The sequence below is a fragment of the Manis pentadactyla genome, chromosome 13, assembly GCF_030020395.1.
Source record: "Manis pentadactyla isolate mManPen7 chromosome 13, mManPen7.hap1, whole genome shotgun sequence".
Classification (NCBI taxonomy): Eukaryota; Metazoa; Chordata; class Mammalia; order Pholidota; family Manidae; genus Manis; species Manis pentadactyla.
Genome location: NC_080031.1, coordinates 4082730 through 4102963, shown reverse-complemented (window position 1 = coordinate 4102963; position 20234 = coordinate 4082730). Strand labels below are relative to the sequence as shown.

General features: G+C 44.8%; 1 protein-coding gene across 5 annotated transcripts in view; it reads left to right on the top strand.

Moving 5' to 3' along the window:
• The window catches only part of SIK3 (SIK family kinase 3), a 235806-nt gene that overhangs the window by 181410 nt on the left and 34162 nt on the right, over nt 1–20234 (top strand). For all 5 annotated transcript variants that reach the window (XM_036919831.2, XM_036919835.2, XM_036919832.2 and 2 more), the window contains 2 exons: nt 6867–6991; nt 7532–7655. In XM_036919831.2, coding sequence (XP_036775726.2) covers nt 6867–6991; nt 7532–7655 — 249 coding nt within the window. The remainder of the gene's footprint in view (nt 1–6866; nt 6992–7531; nt 7656–20234) is intronic.

The following is a 20234-nucleotide window of genomic DNA, read 5'->3' as shown; positions in this document are numbered from 1 at the left end:
GGCCAGGTTGTTCATGTCTAAGCACCCCGAATGCACTTGCTAGTAGTTCAGAATGATTAGTTATTGGTTACCACCAAACCTGTTAAGAAGTGCCATATTTTATTCAAAGTGTGACATTCTAGATGATTCAGAATGACTCTGGATTATGTTTGTAGTCCATTCCTGTGATTTAACATTTCTTTAAGACAAATAACTAACCAAGATTCTGAGGGGAAATTACAGCATCGCTAACTCAGAGCCATCATGTCACCGCAGTTTTCCGCGGGAAGAAGTGGCACGGCCCCCGGGTGACACATGGGTACTGCAGACCACCCTTGCCTTCTTGGAAGGGTTTCCTCCTCTCAGCTTCCTTGTCTGAATGACATAATATCCCTCTCTCTCTTCGCTGCACCCTCTTTCTGTTTCTGTGCCTGTAGGGCAGGAAGTACTTAATGGAGTCTCCTAAGCCTTAATTCCCAGCCAGCCCTGTTTCTCTACTTCCAAAAAAATGTTATGCATTCATTATTTCACCCTTGATTTCTCAGAACATTTCCACCTGAATCTGTTATCGCCTTCTTAAACTCAAGGCGTGACAACAAAACTTGCTTCCTTCCCAAATCACCTTCTGTCCTACTGGAGTCTTTGATCCACGCAGACACACACGGCCATACTCTGCTTCTCCCTCTGTCTCACCCCATGTATCCAGTCTGCCCCTCAAGCACTGTGCAGTCCTTTCCAAGGTAGTTTCTGAGTTGTCCCTCTCATGTCACTACATTTACTTTATCACAGGCCTTCCACTTCTCACACCAAACGTAGTCTTGCTTTCTTGGTAACTGTGTTATCTGCCTGCTCCAAAATTTCCAGCCGCTTCTCAAATCTCGTCAGAAAGAATTATGTTTTGATTGTTTGTTTACATTTCTGAATTATTTCCAGGAGATCCTGTGGGTCTGAGGTAAGGTCTGTGGATCACTAAATACATTTCTAATACGACATTGGTGATTCTGATGTAGACAGGGTTGAAAATCAGTGGTTGGAAGAGGACGGTGGATGAGATGGGTGTGCTTATGATTAGATGTAATTCTCAAGATAGTACTTGTTTACTTGGGTGACAGGCTCAGGAGTACTTATTGCATTAACTAAAAATAACTGCATTCGAAGAAAGCATAGTGACCTTGGGGTAGGCAGTGGTTTCTTAGATAAGATACCAAAAGCATGAGTGACAAGAGAAAATCTAAATTGTACTTTATCAAAATTTAAAACTTTTTTGCATAAAAGGACACCTTGAAGAGAGTGAAAAGATAATACACAGAGTATCTGCAAATCATATCAACAGACTTGTATCCAGAGAATATAAATAATTCTTAAAACTCAATAATAAAGTGACAAGCCAGTTTAAAAATGGGCGAAAGATTTAAATAGACATTTGTCCAAAGAAGATACACAAAGGGCTAATAAGCTCATGAAATGATGCTCAGAATCATTAGCCATCAGGGAAAAGTAAATCAAAACCATAGTAAGGCGCCTCATCACCCCACTGGGATGGCTGTAATTAAAAACAAAAAGGACTCTAATAGGTGTTGGCAAAGATACAAAGGAGTTAGAAGCTTGTACATTGGTGGGGTTGCAAAGCGTTGCAGCCACTTTGGATAAGAGCTTGGGCAGTCCCTCGAAGGATTGAACGTGGAGTTACTGTGCCATATGACCCAGCGGTTCACTCCGAGGAGTACACCAAAGAGAAATGAAAACATAAATCCAAAATAAAAAGCCTCACATGAATGTTCACAGCGGCATTATTCATAATGCCAGCCAGCGGAAGCAGCCTAAACGTCCATCAGCTGGTGAATGGATAAGTAAATGGCGGTATATCCATACCGCCAATATTGCTCAGCAATAAAAAAACATTGAACGGTGATACCTGCTGCAACATGGATGGACCTTGAAAACATTATGCTAAGTGAAAGAAGCCTCTCACAAAAAATAACTAAAATTAATTTAATGTAAACGGTGCAGAGCACATCCGTGGAGAAAGAGGCTGCTTCGCGGTTGCCCAGGGCTGGGGCCCCGGACGAGGAGGGGAGTGACTGCTGATCGGTACGGAGTTTCTTTACAGGGGGATGGACATGTTCTAAAATTGATGGAGGTAATGATTTTACAACTCAGGGAATATACTAGAAACTACTCAACAGTATACTTTAAGTGGGTGAATTTTATGAAATGTGTATCACAGTCAGGCTGTGGGCAGAAGTCTAAGTAATCGCCGACCCGTGTGGGGCAATGGTGAGAATGTGTCAGGAACCAAAGACTATAATTAATTCATAATCAAATTATTTGTATCTGAAATCTAATAAAGTTTGTAAATTTGGGAGTAAAAAGAGGAAAAGGAAAGAAAAAGCAAAAGTCCATTGGCTGAAAGCTGGGGTCTTTCTTCTGTCATGAAAGCTATATTTTGTCCGGCCTGACGCGGCCGTGTGATCTCACTTCTCGCCACGTTCCTCCGCAAGCCCCCCGACACCCAGGGCGCTTTCTTTATTGACGCTTCGACTTGGTGCCCAGCCACCCCGGAGGGGCCCTTTCCGCAGCCCCTCTGCGGCTCGGCTGAGGTCCTCCTCCTTGAGGCCTCCATAGGAGGGAGGCTCGCCTGCTTGGTTCCTTTGCAGGGGCCAGCACGTCGCTGTGCCCTTAGGAAGACCTCCGTAAATCCATGTCAAATACATTAGTGGAGGAAATGGAGGAACTTGGAGACTTTGAGGGAGACGGTGAAGTTAAGACACTTCAGGAAATAATGAAAGCCATTGGTGAATGAGAGCAGCCATTGTAAGACGAACAGCCCCCTGGCCAGAAGTACGGCTTTCTAGGTGCACAGTGACTGTCCAGCTGAGGTTCCAGAAGTTTTTCCCTGCTTCTTTGGCATTTCTGATCCAAGTCAGCAAGAGTTTTCCTCTTTATTGTTTATCTTAATCATTGCCTAAATTTATTGTGAGAATTTTCTCTTCCAAGTTGTCCAGATATAGGTAAGTAAAAATCTTGGTGGTTCTGTTCCATGTCTTATCTGTTACCCACATACCTCCATATCCCAGCCGCAGTCGCCTGGCCCTTCTCTAAACTACCAGGAAAACCCAAAATAGACTGGTTTCCATTTTAGCTGCTTTTATTTTTCCTTCCAGTCTTCTTAAAATGTACAGCAGAATGCCCCCCAAGTGAGCAGCTGGGAGAACAAAGAGGAGGCGTCCTCCCGCCCTGGTGATGCTGTCCCTGAAGTGTTGGTTAGAAGCAACTAAGCTTTCAGAAGGAGTTCCAGGTTTAGTATATGTTAATCATTTGAGGTTTCTCCCACATAAGTAATTTAAACTTTCAGAAAACAAGTTAAGTTATAGCTGAATGGACAGTGAACTACTCAGAATTCTAACTAAAGCTTACAGCAGTATTGAAGATTAATGTGAAACACACGTGCAGAGACACAGGCTTGGTGGGGAGCTGAGACCGCAGTGTGCCCTCGGTGACGCTGCCCATCTGTAGTAATACGTATGTTGACCGGTGGGTGGGGTCATACTCTGTTAGGTTTGGGACATTAAAGAATGAATCAGGATCATTCACTGGAGAAAGCTGGCTCTACAGAAAGGGTCATAGCAGGCAGGGAGGAGCAAATTTTGCTTAAATGTACAACACCATAGAGTAGGGGTAAGAACAATACATGGAATGATCATAGGGTGTCTCTTGACAGCTTTACAAGATGAGAGGATTTTTCCTTGGGGTGTATTGAGAAGTAAGAGCAAGTGGGTGGGGTTTTGTTGCTGCCTCTTACCGCGGTCTTGCTGTCGGTCATCGGGTCCAGCTGCTGAGCCAGCTGTTGGCAGTAGCGTGCTGTGGAAGCAGGTCCTTCCCCAGATGTGGCCCTCTCTAATTGTCAGGCCCTAACCATCTCATTCATTCTCACATGCTCATTTCTCACGTAAACACCGAATAGCAGTCTAAGCCTGTAGCTGTCGCTGAAGATGGTTCCCTTTGATATGGTTCCCTTTGTAAAGAGTTCTCTGTTTGGTAGATATAACAAACCAGCTGGTGCCATTACGTTTGTGCCTTACCCTCGGGGCAGAGTAAAAGAGTAGAAAGGTTGCTAATTATAGATAAAGAATTCATGGTTCAAAATGAATTATTTCCTGTATATTCTAAGCTGCTTATTAGGAAAATTTTGAATCAACTGGTTTTAATTAATTGCTTGGCCATTTGTACTCTCCATTCAAAACATACACAAAAAAAGACTCCATGAGCCTTTTCTCTGGACTTTGCTCTCTACCCACCAACATCCATCAGGATGTCTTTTCCACACTGTGCAGAGGGAGGCCAGTCATGAAAAGGGTCCTTTTTCTAGATAATTCCCAAAGACATCTGCTTGGCTAAATCTCATTTTTTGGGATTTTAGGCAACCTATCCCCACTCTCTTAAGAAAAATCTTAACAAGGCTCAGTATATCCAGACTTTAACTTACAAAGTAAAATGATCAGATTTAACAAGTTTTAGGTTAGCTCGTAGAGCTTTAAATTGAGTTGCATTCATAGACAACATTTATTAAGTATAAACTGTTTAAACACTATGTTAAGTCATATGAGAGATGAATAGGGGATTTTTAAGGAACTAGAGAGGGCATTTTTAAGGAGGTAGAAGGTTAAGGATGTATGGAAATACCAAAATAAAGGAGAAATACAAAGTCATAGGGGAGTACAGAGAAAGTAGAGACATTTCTTACAGGAGATACGGGAAGACTGTACAGAAGAGGCACTTGTTTTCCATTGTCGAGTGCGAGCACGGGATTTCTCATGGAAGCAGCTCTAATGATTCTAACGATGGTCCTGACCCCGGGATTCCCTGTGATCACTAAGTCAGTTTTGGGACCTCAGAGGGAAGGCTGGGAGGTCGAGGCGCAGTTGCTGGCCAGCTGCCGCCGTCAGCGTGAGGAGGCTCTGGCCGCCAGGAGGCGGTGAGAGGCCGGCCCCGTGATTTTGTCACAGTTTCATTTAGTGGCCCTTTCTGGAGTCCTTGCTGTGTTTTACAACACTGTGCGGAGACTAGGTTAAATAATACGCCTGCCACTTACTAACTAGTAGAGGGTATGAACATGTAATACAACCAAGCAGAATACACCCCAGCGATGTGATTGGGATACAGAGGCAAATGAGACTGTGAAAAGCACAGAGGAGGAAGCCGTCGGCATGGAACTTCGTGGTGGGAATCTGTTAGGGCTTCACACAGGAAGTAATAGTTGAGCAGGCCTTGAAAGGGGGCAGTAATTTCAAGTGTAGCAAGGAAAGGAAAAGGCACGGCACAGAGAGGAAATAGCACAGGAAGGGCGTGTGAACACAGGGTGCGAACAGTCTAGTAATGCCGGAAGGGCCAGGGAGAAGTTAGCAGGGCAGGACGGAGCTGCATTTTGAAGGACCGTAAGTGGCAGTGCTCAGAGAGGCTGTTGTGAGAGCAGAAGGGAGCTGGCGCGTGTTGTTGAGTGAGAAGGTGACATGACATGGTTCACTGCGCTATGAATGGATGGCTTAGAGGAGGGGAACAGGTGTAGGGAGTAAGAGGTAGCCTTCCTCTGCGTCAGAGATAACGAGAGTACGAACTGAGATGGGAATCGGGGGAGATGGAGTCAAGGCACACGGGAGAAGCAGTGATGAGAAACGAGAGGGAGAAAGGAAAGACGACCCCAGGGCAACTGGGCCCTGGGACGGTAATGCCGTTCACGGGCATGGGGACGTCGCTGGGAGAGCAGGTTTGGTTTTGGGAAACGCTGGCTTTGAGGTGTTTTCCCAGCCAAGTACTGGAAGTTCGTGCTGGGAACTGAAGAGTGGTACCAAGTCTGAGGTACACATATGGAGAATTATTACCGGAGAAATGATAGCAGAAGCTGCAGCATCAGAAGAGTCCACCCTGAGCCATTGTAGAGCAAGGAGACGGAGTCCAAGTGTGCGTGTCCCCTGTGAGGAAACACCCATAGAAGGTGGAAGAAAAGCAAGTAGCAGAGGGGACGGTTGTCAACAAGAGTAAAACAGGCAAAGGGAGGAAAGAGTTTCAGAGGTCAGGGAGGTCGGGGGCGCTGTCAGATGCCGCGGCCCTGGGGACGCGTCGGGCCTGCAGCAGGAGGAGGCCTGGCCTGGCGCACATACGAGTTGTTCGTATGAATGATCCCTTACATAAACTGCATGTCAGTCGGCGACTCTGTCCTTCGGCCTGCCGGCCTTGAGCACTTCCTTGGTGTCCCTCCCCAAAAGCCACCCCTCCTCTCCCCCATCTCGTTTCTCTTTAACATAGTGAGGGGAGAAACGAAAGCACAAACGGAGCTGATGTTGAGATGCAAACATCCTTGGTTTAATTGGTAGATAAGTTGACTATTCCTTATTTTGAAAAAGCCACCGTAATGATATTAATGTCACTTTGTCCAATTTTTTAAGTCAGTGTGTCTCCCAATGTGGTCATAAATGGGTTTGCCATAAGAAGTCAAAAATAATAGGAAAATTCTGGGTCAGGTTGAGTAGGCTTATGTGTATGTACTGATTCTGATGCAGTCCTAGCATCAGTCATTATCCGATTTCATTGTTATTCTTGGAGGAACAGGTCTCGTGGGCTCCGCACAGCCTGGGTTTGTGAAGGGCGCTGTGCTGGGTTTGGGGATGTGAACCAGTCGTGTTTGCTTGCAGCCCACCAGGTGTCTTTTGCATTCCAGCTTGTCTGTGTCTCTATTTCACTATTATTTTAAGTAACTATTACATAATCTCTAAATGTTCTCTCTTCGTGTTTGATACTCAAACTTACCAATCCAGACCTTTATTCAAGTGACTAAAAACTAGTATTCCCTGGGTAAAGATAACATGAATTATGTCCATTTGCCTTTCTAGATTTTGGCTTCAGTAACCTCTTCACTCCTGGGCAGCTGCTGAAGACCTGGTGTGGCAGCCCTCCCTATGCGGCGCCTGAGCTCTTCGAAGGAAAGGAGTATGATGGGCCCAAAGTGGACATCTGGGTATGTAACCTCCTCCTCTTGCGCCCCGTAGCGTCAGATCCTCTGGATTGGCGTCAGCTGTCAGCTGTCGTCCCGTCCTCGTCCCGGACAGCGCAGTGCTGCCTGAGAGTTGCCGTCTCCCTGGCCTGTTTGAATTCCCGGTCCTCGTGCGCAGTCTTCCCTCCAGCACTGGTCTTATGGACTGAGTCACAGGCTTGAAATTCCCCCTTGCATACGCAGGAGCCCAGGAGCAGGCTCAGGCGGCGCCTCTACCGGAGCAGATCCTCTCCTTTATGTTTCAATGTGCCTTCTCCCTAGAGGATGAGCGCCGTGGGAGGTTCTAGAAATGCCCCACGTTGCTGTCTGGAGGCCCAGAGAATGTTAACTCGTCTAAAAATGACTGGCCTTGGCAATACCCATATTATTTCTCATAAAAAAAGAAGAGAAAGGTTCCATTGTCTCGTGCGTGACTCACCATCATCTTGTACATGTACTATAACGGTCTCTTCTGTTTCTTCTGATGCAATTAATTGTCCGCCGCCCTCTCTGTTTGGGATGCAGAGCCTCGGAGTCGTCCTCTACGTGCTCGTGTGCGGTGCCCTGCCCTTTGACGGGGGCACGCTGCAGGACCTGCGGGCCCGGGTGCTGAGCGGGAAGTTCCGCATCCCCTTTTTCATGTCCACAGGTAAGGGGGTTGCCGGCCTGCAGCTGTGACTGGGTTCGTGGAAAGTTAGACATGCTAACTCTTCTCAAGAACTGAATGATGACATGTAAGTGGTCCATTTAACAACCTTTCTTAGCTCCAGTTTGCTGAATTGGTACCTCTGGAGGCAAGATTCTAGAGGAGCAGAGTGTGTGGGCTTTGGCCTCAGATACCCCTGCCCGAGTGTGTCTGAGTTAGGCTGTGGGCTCTGCGCACAGCTACTAGAGGGGGACAGATCGCTGAGTCTGTCTGAGCCTTCGTTTCCTCATCTGTAAACGGCTGACACTTCAGGGAGGACTGTTGCTATGAGGACCAAATTCAATAAAGTATTTAGAGAGTCAGTAGGCCCATCACATAATGGCAAGGGGATAAATATTCCTGTTTGCCCCTGTCCTACACCTGCTCTCCCATCCTGTTCAGGATAATATTTCCATTTACTAGACCCCACTGAGGTACGATAACAGATGCCAAGGATAAAGCAGGCTCTGTTCTGTGTCTTAGTCTCGCTGCTACTGCTTTTCCGACTTCTATGTTATTTAGCCCCTGACTCAAAATGAGTGGGCAGTGGGGTGAGTAACTCTCAGAAAAACCCAACACTGAAGACAGACACCAGGTACCTAGAATCTGCAGTGTTTATCACCATTTATACACACATAAGAAAAGAAAACCAGAGGCAATGCAGGAAACAATCTATTTAGTTTTGCTTAATCCTGTTTTCATTTTAAGGAACGTCATACAGACTCTATGTCCACTGGGTTGGCAACAAAGGATAACATGGGAATTGCATTTTGGAATAAATAAGTGAAACATGCACTAGATTTAACTTTGTTTCCTTAGTATCAGTGACTTAATAGTGCGTCAGTGCTGTGAGGAAAACAAAATAGAGAAGGGGCCAGGGATGGAGGGTGGCAGGCAGCGAGGAAGGGCTTTCCAGGCAGAGGGAACAGCATGTGCAAAGGCCCTGGGGAGGGAGCGAGCTGGAGTGTTTACGGAACAGGGTGGAGGGCTCTGTGCTTGAAAGGCATGAGTGACAGGATGAGAGAGGTGGGGTCAGAGGGGCAAGAGAGACCTTACTTTGAGGGTCCAGCCAGTCACTATGGAGACCTGAGTTTTGACTTTGAGTGAATGCATAGGATTAGAGGGTTTTAACGGAGGAATGGTATAATCTGACTTTGTTTTTTTCTGATTTTTGTTATGAAAATTTTCAAACATCCAAAAAAATGAAAAGAATCTTATGGTTACTTTTGTTTAAAAAAAAAAAATCACCTTGGCAGCTCCATGGGGTGAAAGGGTCAAGGGCTGAAGGAGGGAGACCAGTTAGCAGGAGACTTTCGCAGTCATCCAGAGGTGGGATGCTGGGGGCAGAGGTGGTGAGGATCGGAGGCGGTCAGGTTCCGGAGGCGCTACCGACTGAGGGGTGGGGCTGCCGAGAGCATGTTACAGACATCAACTCATTTAATTAACGTGACAGCCTGTGAGACACACAAGACTGTCACTCGCGTGTCATAGGCGACAGACTGAAGCCACGACACATTCACCCGTGCCCCCGGGACACCACGGCTATTAATCGGCTGAAGTAGAATGTGAGCCTAGGTGGCTTGGCTCCAACAACATTTATGTTGGATTTGATGTGAGAGAGAAAGAGAGTAATTAAAGGTAACTCCAGGGTTTTTTGGCTTGAGCAACTGGAAGGATGGATTTACTGCTAACTGAGATGGGGTGGCTAGGGAAGAATACATTTTGGAAAGATGTGTTAGACTGAGATGCCCATTAGGTATCTAAGTTGAGATGTTGTGTAGGCCCTGGAATTAGGACTGTATCTCAGTTGAGAGTTGTGGGGTAGTTATCATTATATAGCTTATCTTTAAAGCTGTGAGATGAGATCACTTTTTAGGCAGTGATTATAGAGAAAAGAGACCTAAGGATTAATCTGTGGAACATTAATATTCAGAGATCAGGAAGATGAAGAGGGATCAGCATAGGAATGGCTAGTGAGATAAGCCAGAGGCTCTGCTGTGCTAGGAATCAAGTGAAGAAAACGTCCAGGAGGCGGGTGTGAGGACCGGTGTGCAGGGCTGCGGGCAGGTCAGGGAAGGCACCTGAGAACTGACCAGCGATGGCAGTGAGAGGCTGGAGGTCATCGAGAATCTGCAAGTATGTTTTTGGTGGAGGGGCAAGAGCCAAAACCCTGATTCGTGGGGATACAACAGAAGAGGAAGGGAAGGGAAATGGAGAAAGGAAATAGACACGACTCTTTCCAATTTTACTATAAAAAGGGTCAGAAAAGGACCACTCTGGCGAGAGTCACCAGTGATCTTGTCGTAATCCACTGGGTATCCTTGGCCTACAATGGTTACACAGCAGTACTTAGCACTTCACCACTCCTTTCTTTCTTTTTTAAAGATAAACTTTGTTTTTTAGCATAATTTTAGGTTCAGAGCAAAACTGAGCAGAAAGTACAGAGAGTTCCCAGACACCCCCTGGCCCCTCGCCCTTAAACAGCCGCCCTCCCCATCTGTGTCGTACACTGGGTAGAGCGTTTGTTACCTTTGACAAACCCACATTGGCATGACATTGGATGGCTCACTCCTGGTGTTGCACCTTGAAGGGGTTTGGACTGATGTGTAGTGATGTGTGTCTGCCCTTGTGGTATGGATATAATAGTCTCACTGCCCTGACAATGCTCTGGGCCCCACCCACCCACCCCTCCTCTCCCTAGGCCCTGGCAGCCACTGATTATTCTACTGTCTCCACAGTTTTGCCTTTTCCAGAAGGTCATTTAGTTTGGAATAATGCGGTGGTCTTTTCAGACTGGCTTCTTTCACTTAGTGATGTGCATGGAAAGTTCCTCTGTGTCTTTTCATGGCTTGATAGCTCATTTATTTTTATAACTGAATAATACTTTATTGTCTAGTGTGCCCCAATTTATTTATCCATTCACCTCTTTCTGAAGACCATCTTGGTTTCTTTGAAGTTCTGGCAAGTGTGAATAAAGCTGCTACAAACATCCATGTGTGGGTTTCTGTGTGGACATAGCTTTCAGGTCACTAGAGTGAATACCAGGGAACGTGATGGCTGGGTTACACAGTAAGAGTATGTTTAGTTTTGTAGAGACTCTGCCAGCCTGTCTGTTTTGTGTCTGTGTGGTTTTGCATTCCCACCAGCAGTGAGTGAGCGTTCCTGTTGCTCCACATCCTCACCAGCATTTGGCAGTGTCAGTGCTTTGGCTGTCTGCCGTCCTAACAGAGCATAGTGGGACTATGCTGTTTCAGCTAGCGTTTCCCTAGGGATACATGACGGTGAGCAGCTTTCAGGTGCACCCTTGCCAGGTGTGGTGATGGCACTGTCCATCTTCTGTGCTGATGCATCTGTCCGAGTGCTTTTCCCATTTTTAAAAACTGGGTGGTTTGTTTTCTTATTGCTGAGTCACTCCTTGCTTTTTGAAACACTTTACCCATCGCTTCTCAGACATCACATTCTCCAGTTTCCCCCCCACCTCTCTGGGTGCACCTTCTCCATCTTCTCTACCCTCTGTCCATCCCGTAAGTCTTTTCTTCTTTCTACAGTATGTCGTTTACTGTCTTGGCTTCGGTGATGGCTGTGCTGTTCAGTACCCAGTCACTTCTCAGTTGACCCCAGTCCAGACCTCTCCTCTGGGATTGGGGGCTCTGTATCCAACTAGTGGCTGCTGATCCACCTCACTCTCATGTCTTGAATTCACATCAGTAGATTTACTCCCTAGATTTGCTCTTTTCTGTGTTCCCTGTCTTAACGAATGGCTTCACCGTCTGACCAAGGCAGATTCTTCCTTCCTCCCCATCAGCACAGCCAGTCAGTACCGGATCTCAGAGATGCAGCCCTCCATTCCTTCAGCCACTTCTGGAGCGGCTCTTGCCTAGATTAAATCATAGCCAACTAAATGGATTCCTCGCGCCAGTCTTGACCCTTTCTGATCCATTCTCTGTACTGCTTCCTGAGTACTCGCGAGTACTCCTTCTCAAACATATATAAACAGACAGCACACATACACAAACTGATCATATTTTCCAGTTTAAACTTTTCAGTGGTTTACCTTTGCATCTAGGCTGAAGTTCACTCCTTAAAGTGACTAGATCACTGACTTTCAGACATTTTTTACTATGATTATAGTAAACACATTTTATACTGTGACCTAGAACACACATATTCATACAACTGAACAAAAGTTTCTTAAGCAAAACTTGTGTTTACTCTGTGTAGCACACTCCAATATATTTTATTCTGTTACATTTAAAAATGCTGATTATAATTCACTAAACTGATTTCATGACTGCTATTTGAAAAACTATGACATAGAAATATCTTTATGATCTGGCTCCTGCCCATCTCCTCAGCTCCAGCTCCCATTCTACGTCTAGTCACCCTAATTTCCCTCCAGTTTCCTGAACAAGTGACGTTCTCCAGAGCGATGCCATTTACCCAAAATGTTTCTTCCTGCTGCCACCCCACTCCATCCACTCCTGTATTCTAGAATAAGAAATTAAATGTGATAGAAATAGGAATCTAGATCATTTCTACCATTTTCAGGTCTCTGGACTTGGTTTATCATGGGACTTACCGAACTTTTTATTGTAATTGATTCTTTTCATTTGTTACCTTCCACACCAGCCTGTGAGCTTAGGGAAAGTAAAGACAAAACATGATTTTTCACAGTTGTGTATAGCCTAGCAAAGTTCTGGCATGTGGTAGGATTTAGTATAAATACTAAGTAGATAGTAAATAAAATCCTTAAATCGCTCCTGTGGCTTTCATTTACACTCAGAGTATGATTCAGAAGCCGCTATCACGCCGCCTTCTGAGGTGCACCTGCGATCCCCTCCCTCTTGAATCTCATGTCCTCCTACCCTTCACCTTCGGTTCCGAGCTCCAGTCACAGAGGCGGCCTTGCTGTTCCTTAACTAGCCGTGCACGCGCATTCCCGTTCCCTCCAATATTCTCATAGCCAGCTTCTCCACCTCACCTGAGGTCCGCTTAAATGTCCCCTCAGAGAACCCTTTGCTGACTTACGCCCATCGTTCTCTTGCCGTAACTCGGCTTCATTTTTCTTCGCTAGCACTTAACCGCCACCTGACATTGTTTGTTCATTGTGTGCCCACCTCCTTCACCCACTGCCTCTCGCCTGTCATCAGGTTTGGGTTTTGTTCCCTGCTCTATCCCCGGGCGTGGGTCCTGGAGCAGGCACTCAGGGGGCGTCTGTTCAGTGAGTGAATGAGTGCGTGCACTAACCGCCAAGTGCCTGGGACGTGCACTCCTGCTCAAGTCATAGCAGTAACAGGAATTGGCATTTCTTTAGGGCTTTCGAGATTACAAAGTATTTACTACACTTGATCTAATTTGAGCCATATAACCGCTCTGGAGTTGATGTTGATACGTCCTATTTTATCATTTTGCCAATGAAATTTAAGAAGCTAATGTCTGAAGAAATTAGTTGACTTGCCTGAAGCCCCACTGGTAATAAATGACTAAGTCAGAACTCAAATTCAGTGTCTGTCCTACTACACCACACTGTTGCAAGAAAGGGCAAGATAAACAAACCACTTCCTTTGCTTTTCCACCTCCACAGCATTTCCTGTGAGCAACTGGGAATCCCTCTGTCCTCCTCCCCACAACCCTGCGTCCTGGCCGAAGGTTGTTATTCTGGCCTTACCAGAGCTGGCGTCAGACACTGGGTGCTGGCAAAATAGCTAATCAGGCTTCCAGCCACATAGTCAACTAGTGCTTAGAGATAAACTCTATAATATTTTAACTACTTAGAGAAGAACTAATATTTGCAGTATCGTATAGGTTAACATGAAAGTTTAAGGGAACATCAACACAATTATCCTGAATGTGGTCACTTCTTAATCCCAAGACAATTCCCTAAGTAGGAATAAAAATTTTTATAAAATTAAATACAGAAAATGAGAAACAACCCAATATCGGAAATGAGTTGACAGTTGCTGTGTTACCAGACAATCTTTCCTGCCCTCAGGGACATACATGTGCTTCACTTTGCCTGACGTCATAGACCTGAATCCCAGGGCCCATCAGAGGATTGTGTCACAAGGATAAAGCATAAGAGAAATGAATTCATAAGGTTGTTCAGTCTCTTATTAGCCCAGACATCCTCCAAGTACTGTAGGTTTCAAGTTTATGTGAAGGCAGACCTAGAGTCTGCCGCTGGGTCCTGTCCTGCGTACACCTCTCGTTTCTGGGCCCACCCGCACCTCCTTAGACCTCGAGTTAATTCTTCGTACGGAAGCTGGCACCAGCTGCTTTGCAGCCGGACAGGTGTGCTGTTACTCTGCCGCAGAAGAGAATGCGGCTGAATGAAGTCCCGAGGAACAAGGTCCTTTCTTTTCTCAGGCTGTCGTCATAGACTTGAGCTGAGTTTATCCATTTTTCTGCCAAAGGATCTAGAAATCCCAGTGGAGCTGATGCAGGTTTCTGAATTAGCTCTTGGGAGGCAGAGCGGGTAGGCCCCATCATCTGGCTGCTTCCAGCCAACTTGAATTTCAGAGTTTCTACAGCTGTGTGGGAGGCCATGCTATGCAAGTGGATACAGTTAGTTCAAGAATTCTAAGCGCCTCTTTATTGTCAGTAATGTGTGGAATGAGATATCCTCACAGTTCTTGGATATTTCTTCGCCTGGTGTTCTTTGTTTGATACAAGTGTCCCTTCATGGGCATCCTGACATAGACTAAAGACATATTTTCAAGTTGGAATGACAGTGATAAAAATTTTTTTAAAGTATTTGAGGCTTAATAGAATTTGTCCCACTTATTTTTGTACTTATGCGTGTCTTCTTCCCCTAGGCTGTACGTCTCTTTATACCAGAACTGTGGTTCACACATCATCATCTTCCATAAAACCAAATAGCACCTGGTATGACAAAAACATTCAGTAAATATTTTTTAATGAAAAACTGCATCATCACCATTTACCAATAGAATCGTACATCATACTTTGATGTTTTATTATTCAAGTGACAGGTAACTCACTGATGATCTGAATTATTAATTGGTTTTATGTACTTTTGTTCCATAGATTATTATGTAAATGGCCAGTTCAAATGACTTCTAGTTTTAAAAAGGGTTTGATCTATAGAGTTGGCTTTCTTTGTCTCACGTAAAATAAGTTTACTGTTTTTACTGTTTTTGGATTAAACTTCAAGCAGCCCAGAGAGCAGTTAGGTAAAACCCTGCACCTAAATTATAGAAGGATTAAAAGTCAAGACTTTCTTTTTTTTGAGCTGTTGTAAAAGATGAGACGTGGTCTGGCCATGTGTGTGAGCAGACGCCTTCCCTGACGCCCTGTCCCGCTGAGGGAAGCCAACAAACTTAAATTGTTTGAGCACCAAACTCATTCCCTACCAATGTATTAAAAACCTTCAGAGGCCTACTTCTTAAAGCCTAGTCTGTCTGACTCACCAGTTATGCTGCCTGCTGGCTAATATAGTAAGATCATTTATTTAACTGAAGGAAAATTAATTTACAGTGAAAAAAACTGCAGTGATGGCAAGTGCATGGAGATCCCTCGTGGACGGTGTTTTTGAGTTCTTATTGATTAGACTTCATTGTGACTTAATTAATTGGAATAGTGCATAAGCATTTTATCACTGGGAAGGCAAGACTGGGCTTACACAATGCCTCGGGTGGAGACTGTACTGCACAGCTGCTGCCAGACAGCTTCCACATAGACAGAGACACTCTGCAATTGGCTTACGTGTCAGGAACCATTCAACGTCTTGCTTGGCTAGAAGCACTTTGTTTGGAAGGAATGGGACAGGAGATTAAAGTAACTCAGCGGTCAGCCTCCATATACTGAGGGGCTCAGAGTCCTCAAAGCAATTCCCTCATAACCTAGTTGAGGCATACTGCACCCCTAGGGAGATATCTGGGTAGTGCTTTCATATTAGTGGATGCAGAAATCACAGATGATATCAGGAAAGAGGCTAGACTTACTTGAGAGTGGAGCAGGCCTTCCCTGACCATTTCCATGGTTTTACCTACTACAATAGAAAAGCAGTGGATAAGTATCGATACTTCCCTGTTTATTATTACCGTTTTCAAACAAACTGTCTCCTAGCTTATGGCAACCCTACAGAGGAAAACAGAGAAAAGGAGGAAGGACTCCAGAGGTTTGGATAATAGGTAACATTCATTGAACACTTTCTGCATACCGGGCACTGTTGCATTGACTGATCTAATATTCAGAACGACCCTGTGAAGGAGGGTACTGTTGTCATTTGGTAGCTAAGAAAACCGAGGCATGGTAAGATTAAGTAACATACCCCAAATTCCACAGCTAGTATGTGGGTAGAGCTGAGATTTGAACCTGAAAGTCTGGCTTTAAAAACCACCTGTCTTTAAATGTATTTTAATTCTCAATCAACACATATCTGTTAAGTCATTCCAAGGATCCAGAGAGTCCTGGACTAGATATCTCTGTCCATCTCCGTCTGCGTTGCCTATTGAAAAAAGAGTATCAAGTGCTCTGTATTGAGTGCTGGTTAAAACTGAGCCAGAATTGTTTCCAATGACTGAGCTATTAAGACTTAGAAATCTATTTGAATAATAATACAATAGTATAAGCAGCAAATTTTTATTTTAAAAACTGGAAATTGGACAGCCTCCAATGTGACCCTGTAGCCTGGCAGGGTCATCTGCAGTGAATGCCGACACCCCAGCCTTGGGGCCAGCCTCTGCTAATTTCTGAATCTCAATTCTGGCAGCATCACAGCCACCTTGAAAAACTTGAAAATAAGGGCAGTTCAATGAACAGGTGTTATTTTTCTAGTAAATGGAGATACATGAGTCAAGCACTTGGTTTCTCCTCAGTCTGTTTCAGGCTGATAAACTGTTAAAGCCAAAGAGAAAGGCCTCCCAGCCTAAGGTTATTGATCCCTAACAGATCAGCCCCGTCTTTACTTGCTGAAATGTATCAGGCCGTCTGCCTTTGGCCTCTGTGTTCAACCCCAGAAAGTGTCTCATAGGATTTAGTTATACTTTATTTCTTTTCCAGAACATGTCTGATAATAACTTGAGAAACCAATGGTGTTGAGATCTGTGTTGAAATCAAGAATCACCTTTCTCGTGCGGCCTCTTGGGCTGCCCTTCCGGGTGCCTCACCGGGCGGGACCGCTCCTGGACTCCCAGCCTGCTTGCCCCAAAAGAACTCACAGCAAATGGGCTCAAAAGAAGACATTTTTGTCCTCAGTGCCATTGTGGCAGAGGAGCTGATCTCAGTGCTTGTTTTTTTATGAGTCAAATCTTACTGTAACCAGCGCTATTGTGAAGTTCCATTATAGTTAACTCCAAGATTGTGTATTTTCTTTAATTGTGTAAAACTGTGTATTGACTATTACTCGAAAGAAATTAAGTCCCTTAGCTTGCAAGTTGGAAATCTTTATGTATTTCTGTTGTGACAGTAATATTTCAAAATTGTAATTGACGGGCAGAGTAAAAGTCCCCCAGTCCCTCTAGCACCGTAGTCATAGCAGTGATCCAGCGCAGCAGAATCTCCTCACGACAGAATGCTCGATTATGGAGGATTGTACTCAGCACTTATATAATCTCTGAATGCATCTATATAGGGCAGCGCGGTGTGAGCGTGTTATACATAGAAACGTCTACTTCACGACCATTTGTCTACTTTGTTTAGATTTCAAAATAGTTACTATGTGAAATGGGTTTGACCTTAGCTGACAGCTGACAGTGACAGGGCTTCCTTAGGCATATTTAAAAATGTCATTTTTAGGGCTTAGTCCATGAGCAGAGTGAGGATTCCTACTTCTGGCCAATTTTTTTACCGAAAGAAGGTGTCTTGGCAAAAACACCTATGATTTCTTACTGGTTTAGTTTCTAATTATTTCCATAAGGGTCACAACATTGCAAGATAATCATGTTATTTTAGCCATGACTAGGATCAGGACATGATGGCCGACTTTGTTTCTTCTTTTCATTAAGAAAAACGGCATGTTTTATGTATGGTTTTTCTTTTTGGAAAAGGCAGCCGGCGTTAAAGAGGAGCTCTGAGTCATAAACATTTGTAAGTCCAGAACACATAAAGTTAATGGCAGAGACGCCCGTCAAAGCCACGCTCCACCCAGGGATCGCCCCTGCAGACCGTCGGTCTTGTTCTGTCGTCTGCTCTAGTGACGTCACTTCTCCCCCAGACCCACACTGAAGCTGGCAGAGTGCATGGGTAACAGGGCAGGATATTGCATAGGATCCTTGTTCTGAAAAGCTTACGATTTTTAGTGTCATTTAACTTTTTATTTTTTTAAGTTAATTTTCTAGGGAAAGAGATATTTTTAGAAATTTACTAACCAATTTATTTTTGTTTCCTTTTTGGATTTTGAGATTTGAGAAGAAATTCTAATTGCTCTGGAGAATTAAACATTATTATGAGGTTCACTAAAATTATTGAAAATAAAGAGCTCTGGGGCTGAGTGCTTTGGAATCACCTTTGAACTCGTTCAGTAGTCACTGGGCAGAGGACCTGGGAAACCGGAGCAAACCCTTCTGCCGAGCACCTGTAAGAAACAGGGATCTCCTGGGTTGCTGCGTCTCCCTTGCATTCTCCCCGTGCCTCCCGGCACACAGATGTCTTCCATTTCCCCAGCTCAAAGCAGCTATGTGGTCAGAAGGAATCTATGACTCAGTTTCTTTCGGACCACTCCTCTGCCCACAGAGCCGAAAATGATTGCTTTGCCGTGTCCCGCACTTTGGCATGACATGAAGGGTTTAGGGGAGAGCTGGCATTCCGTGCATCGTGGTATCGGCCTGAAGCCTCTCATGTTCCAGTTCCCTGAATTTCCGCCTGCCCCTTCTCCTTGTCTGTGATTCTTTGGTTGGGGGAGCCTGTTGTTCCTGGCTCTCCCTCACCGTCTTCATCTCTGGGCAGCATCCAGAGCCCGTAAGCCACGTTCGCTCCGTCGTGATGGCCCTGCCTTCTCAGTTCAGCTAAGCTGCGACTCCCCCCAGCGCTGTTTTCCAGTAAGTCAGCAGCCTGACTGTGAATTCTCCCAGCCCGTTTGTTATTAGCTTGGCTTGGCTTGGACGTGACTCTGCTGCAGGAAACCTGTGGAGATTATGTGGCATTTGGCCAGAAGAGGAATTCAATTGATTTGATCTGTTTTTATAAAGATATGCTGGCTACTATCTAAAATATCAATAATTAATTTCAGGTGCCGTGTTGGTGAAGCACTTTGGCTTTGGAGAACACTGATGTTGGCTTTTCTCTCATGATCTGGTCAAGTTTCTTAACTTCTCTGATTTTTAATTTCTTTACTTATAAAATAGATATAATAGTAATAGGGATGTGAATTAAGTGCTAAAATTAGCTTAAAGGTTTTAGTGCTCTGCCTAGCATACAAGTGCTGAAGAAATGTTAGCAATTGTTATTAAATAATAGTTTTGAATGATTGCTCTATTAATCTTTCATTCCCTTCTTCCCCATGTTGTTTTTACTCTTTTCTATGCATGTTTCCCCCTCTCATTCCCACTGTCATGTCTTACATGCTAAAGATACATTATTAATACTTTCAGTCAAATCCACAGGGTTTGTGAAAACTTAGCTGCCAAGAGCTCTTTCGGTTTGTTGTATCAAAACCTTGGCTCTGTGGCTGTGCCCACGTGCAGATGTCTCAAGTGGGAATCTGATTTACAGATTATTCTGTACAGCCTCAGAAAGATCAGTGGGTAAGTGCCCCTGTGTGAGAACTAAAGCTGCCAGGGGAAGCCGTGGAAATCATCAAACACCACCACATCTCAGTCTTCTGTGAAATGAGACTTGTCTGGCTTTTCTAGCTTAAGCATAAAGAATGCCTATTCTGTTGTGGATTCTTAGACTCAGATTATTAAAGTTGTTAGAAGAATTTTAGTCTAGTAGCTCTTCCAGTGGCCATTAGTGAGGGCCTGCTGCCCATCAGGTATTACATAGTGGGCATAGGAGAGACATGGTCTCCATCCCTAAAGGACACCCGGTGTGCTTCACACCTAATGCCAGCAGCCCTTCTAAAGACATCTTAAATGCCTGCCTCTGATTAAACATTTCTAGTGATAATAGTAAGTACAATATCACAGGGCAGATCATTCCTTTTTCACAGGTACATTCCGTTGCACAGTTTTTACAGTTGGAGGGGACTGAAGAGTTCATCCCATCCCTTGTTTCTGGAATTCATCTTTCAAGTGATAGCTTACTCAGAACACTAATCTCTAAGTGGATCCAATTAGCTCTTCCCTAAGGGTCCCCTCCTCAGATCCCCAAGACCCTGATCCAGTAATTTGGATCAACTCGAGTAATTAGAAAGATTTTTTCCCCAAATTGAACTTGTTACTTCCTAACTACTCCAGACCCAGGCCCTGAGAGCAGCCCAGTGTGAGTCCACTTTGTCTTTATAAAGCCCTCCAGGGACTGGAATGTACGCCAGTCAGTCGAGGCAAACCAGCTCATTGCCGGAACCTGGCCTCAGGGCGCACGTCTTCAGTCTTGGTCTCTCATATGTAACTCTTTGAAGTTCCTCTGTTTTTCTTCTAG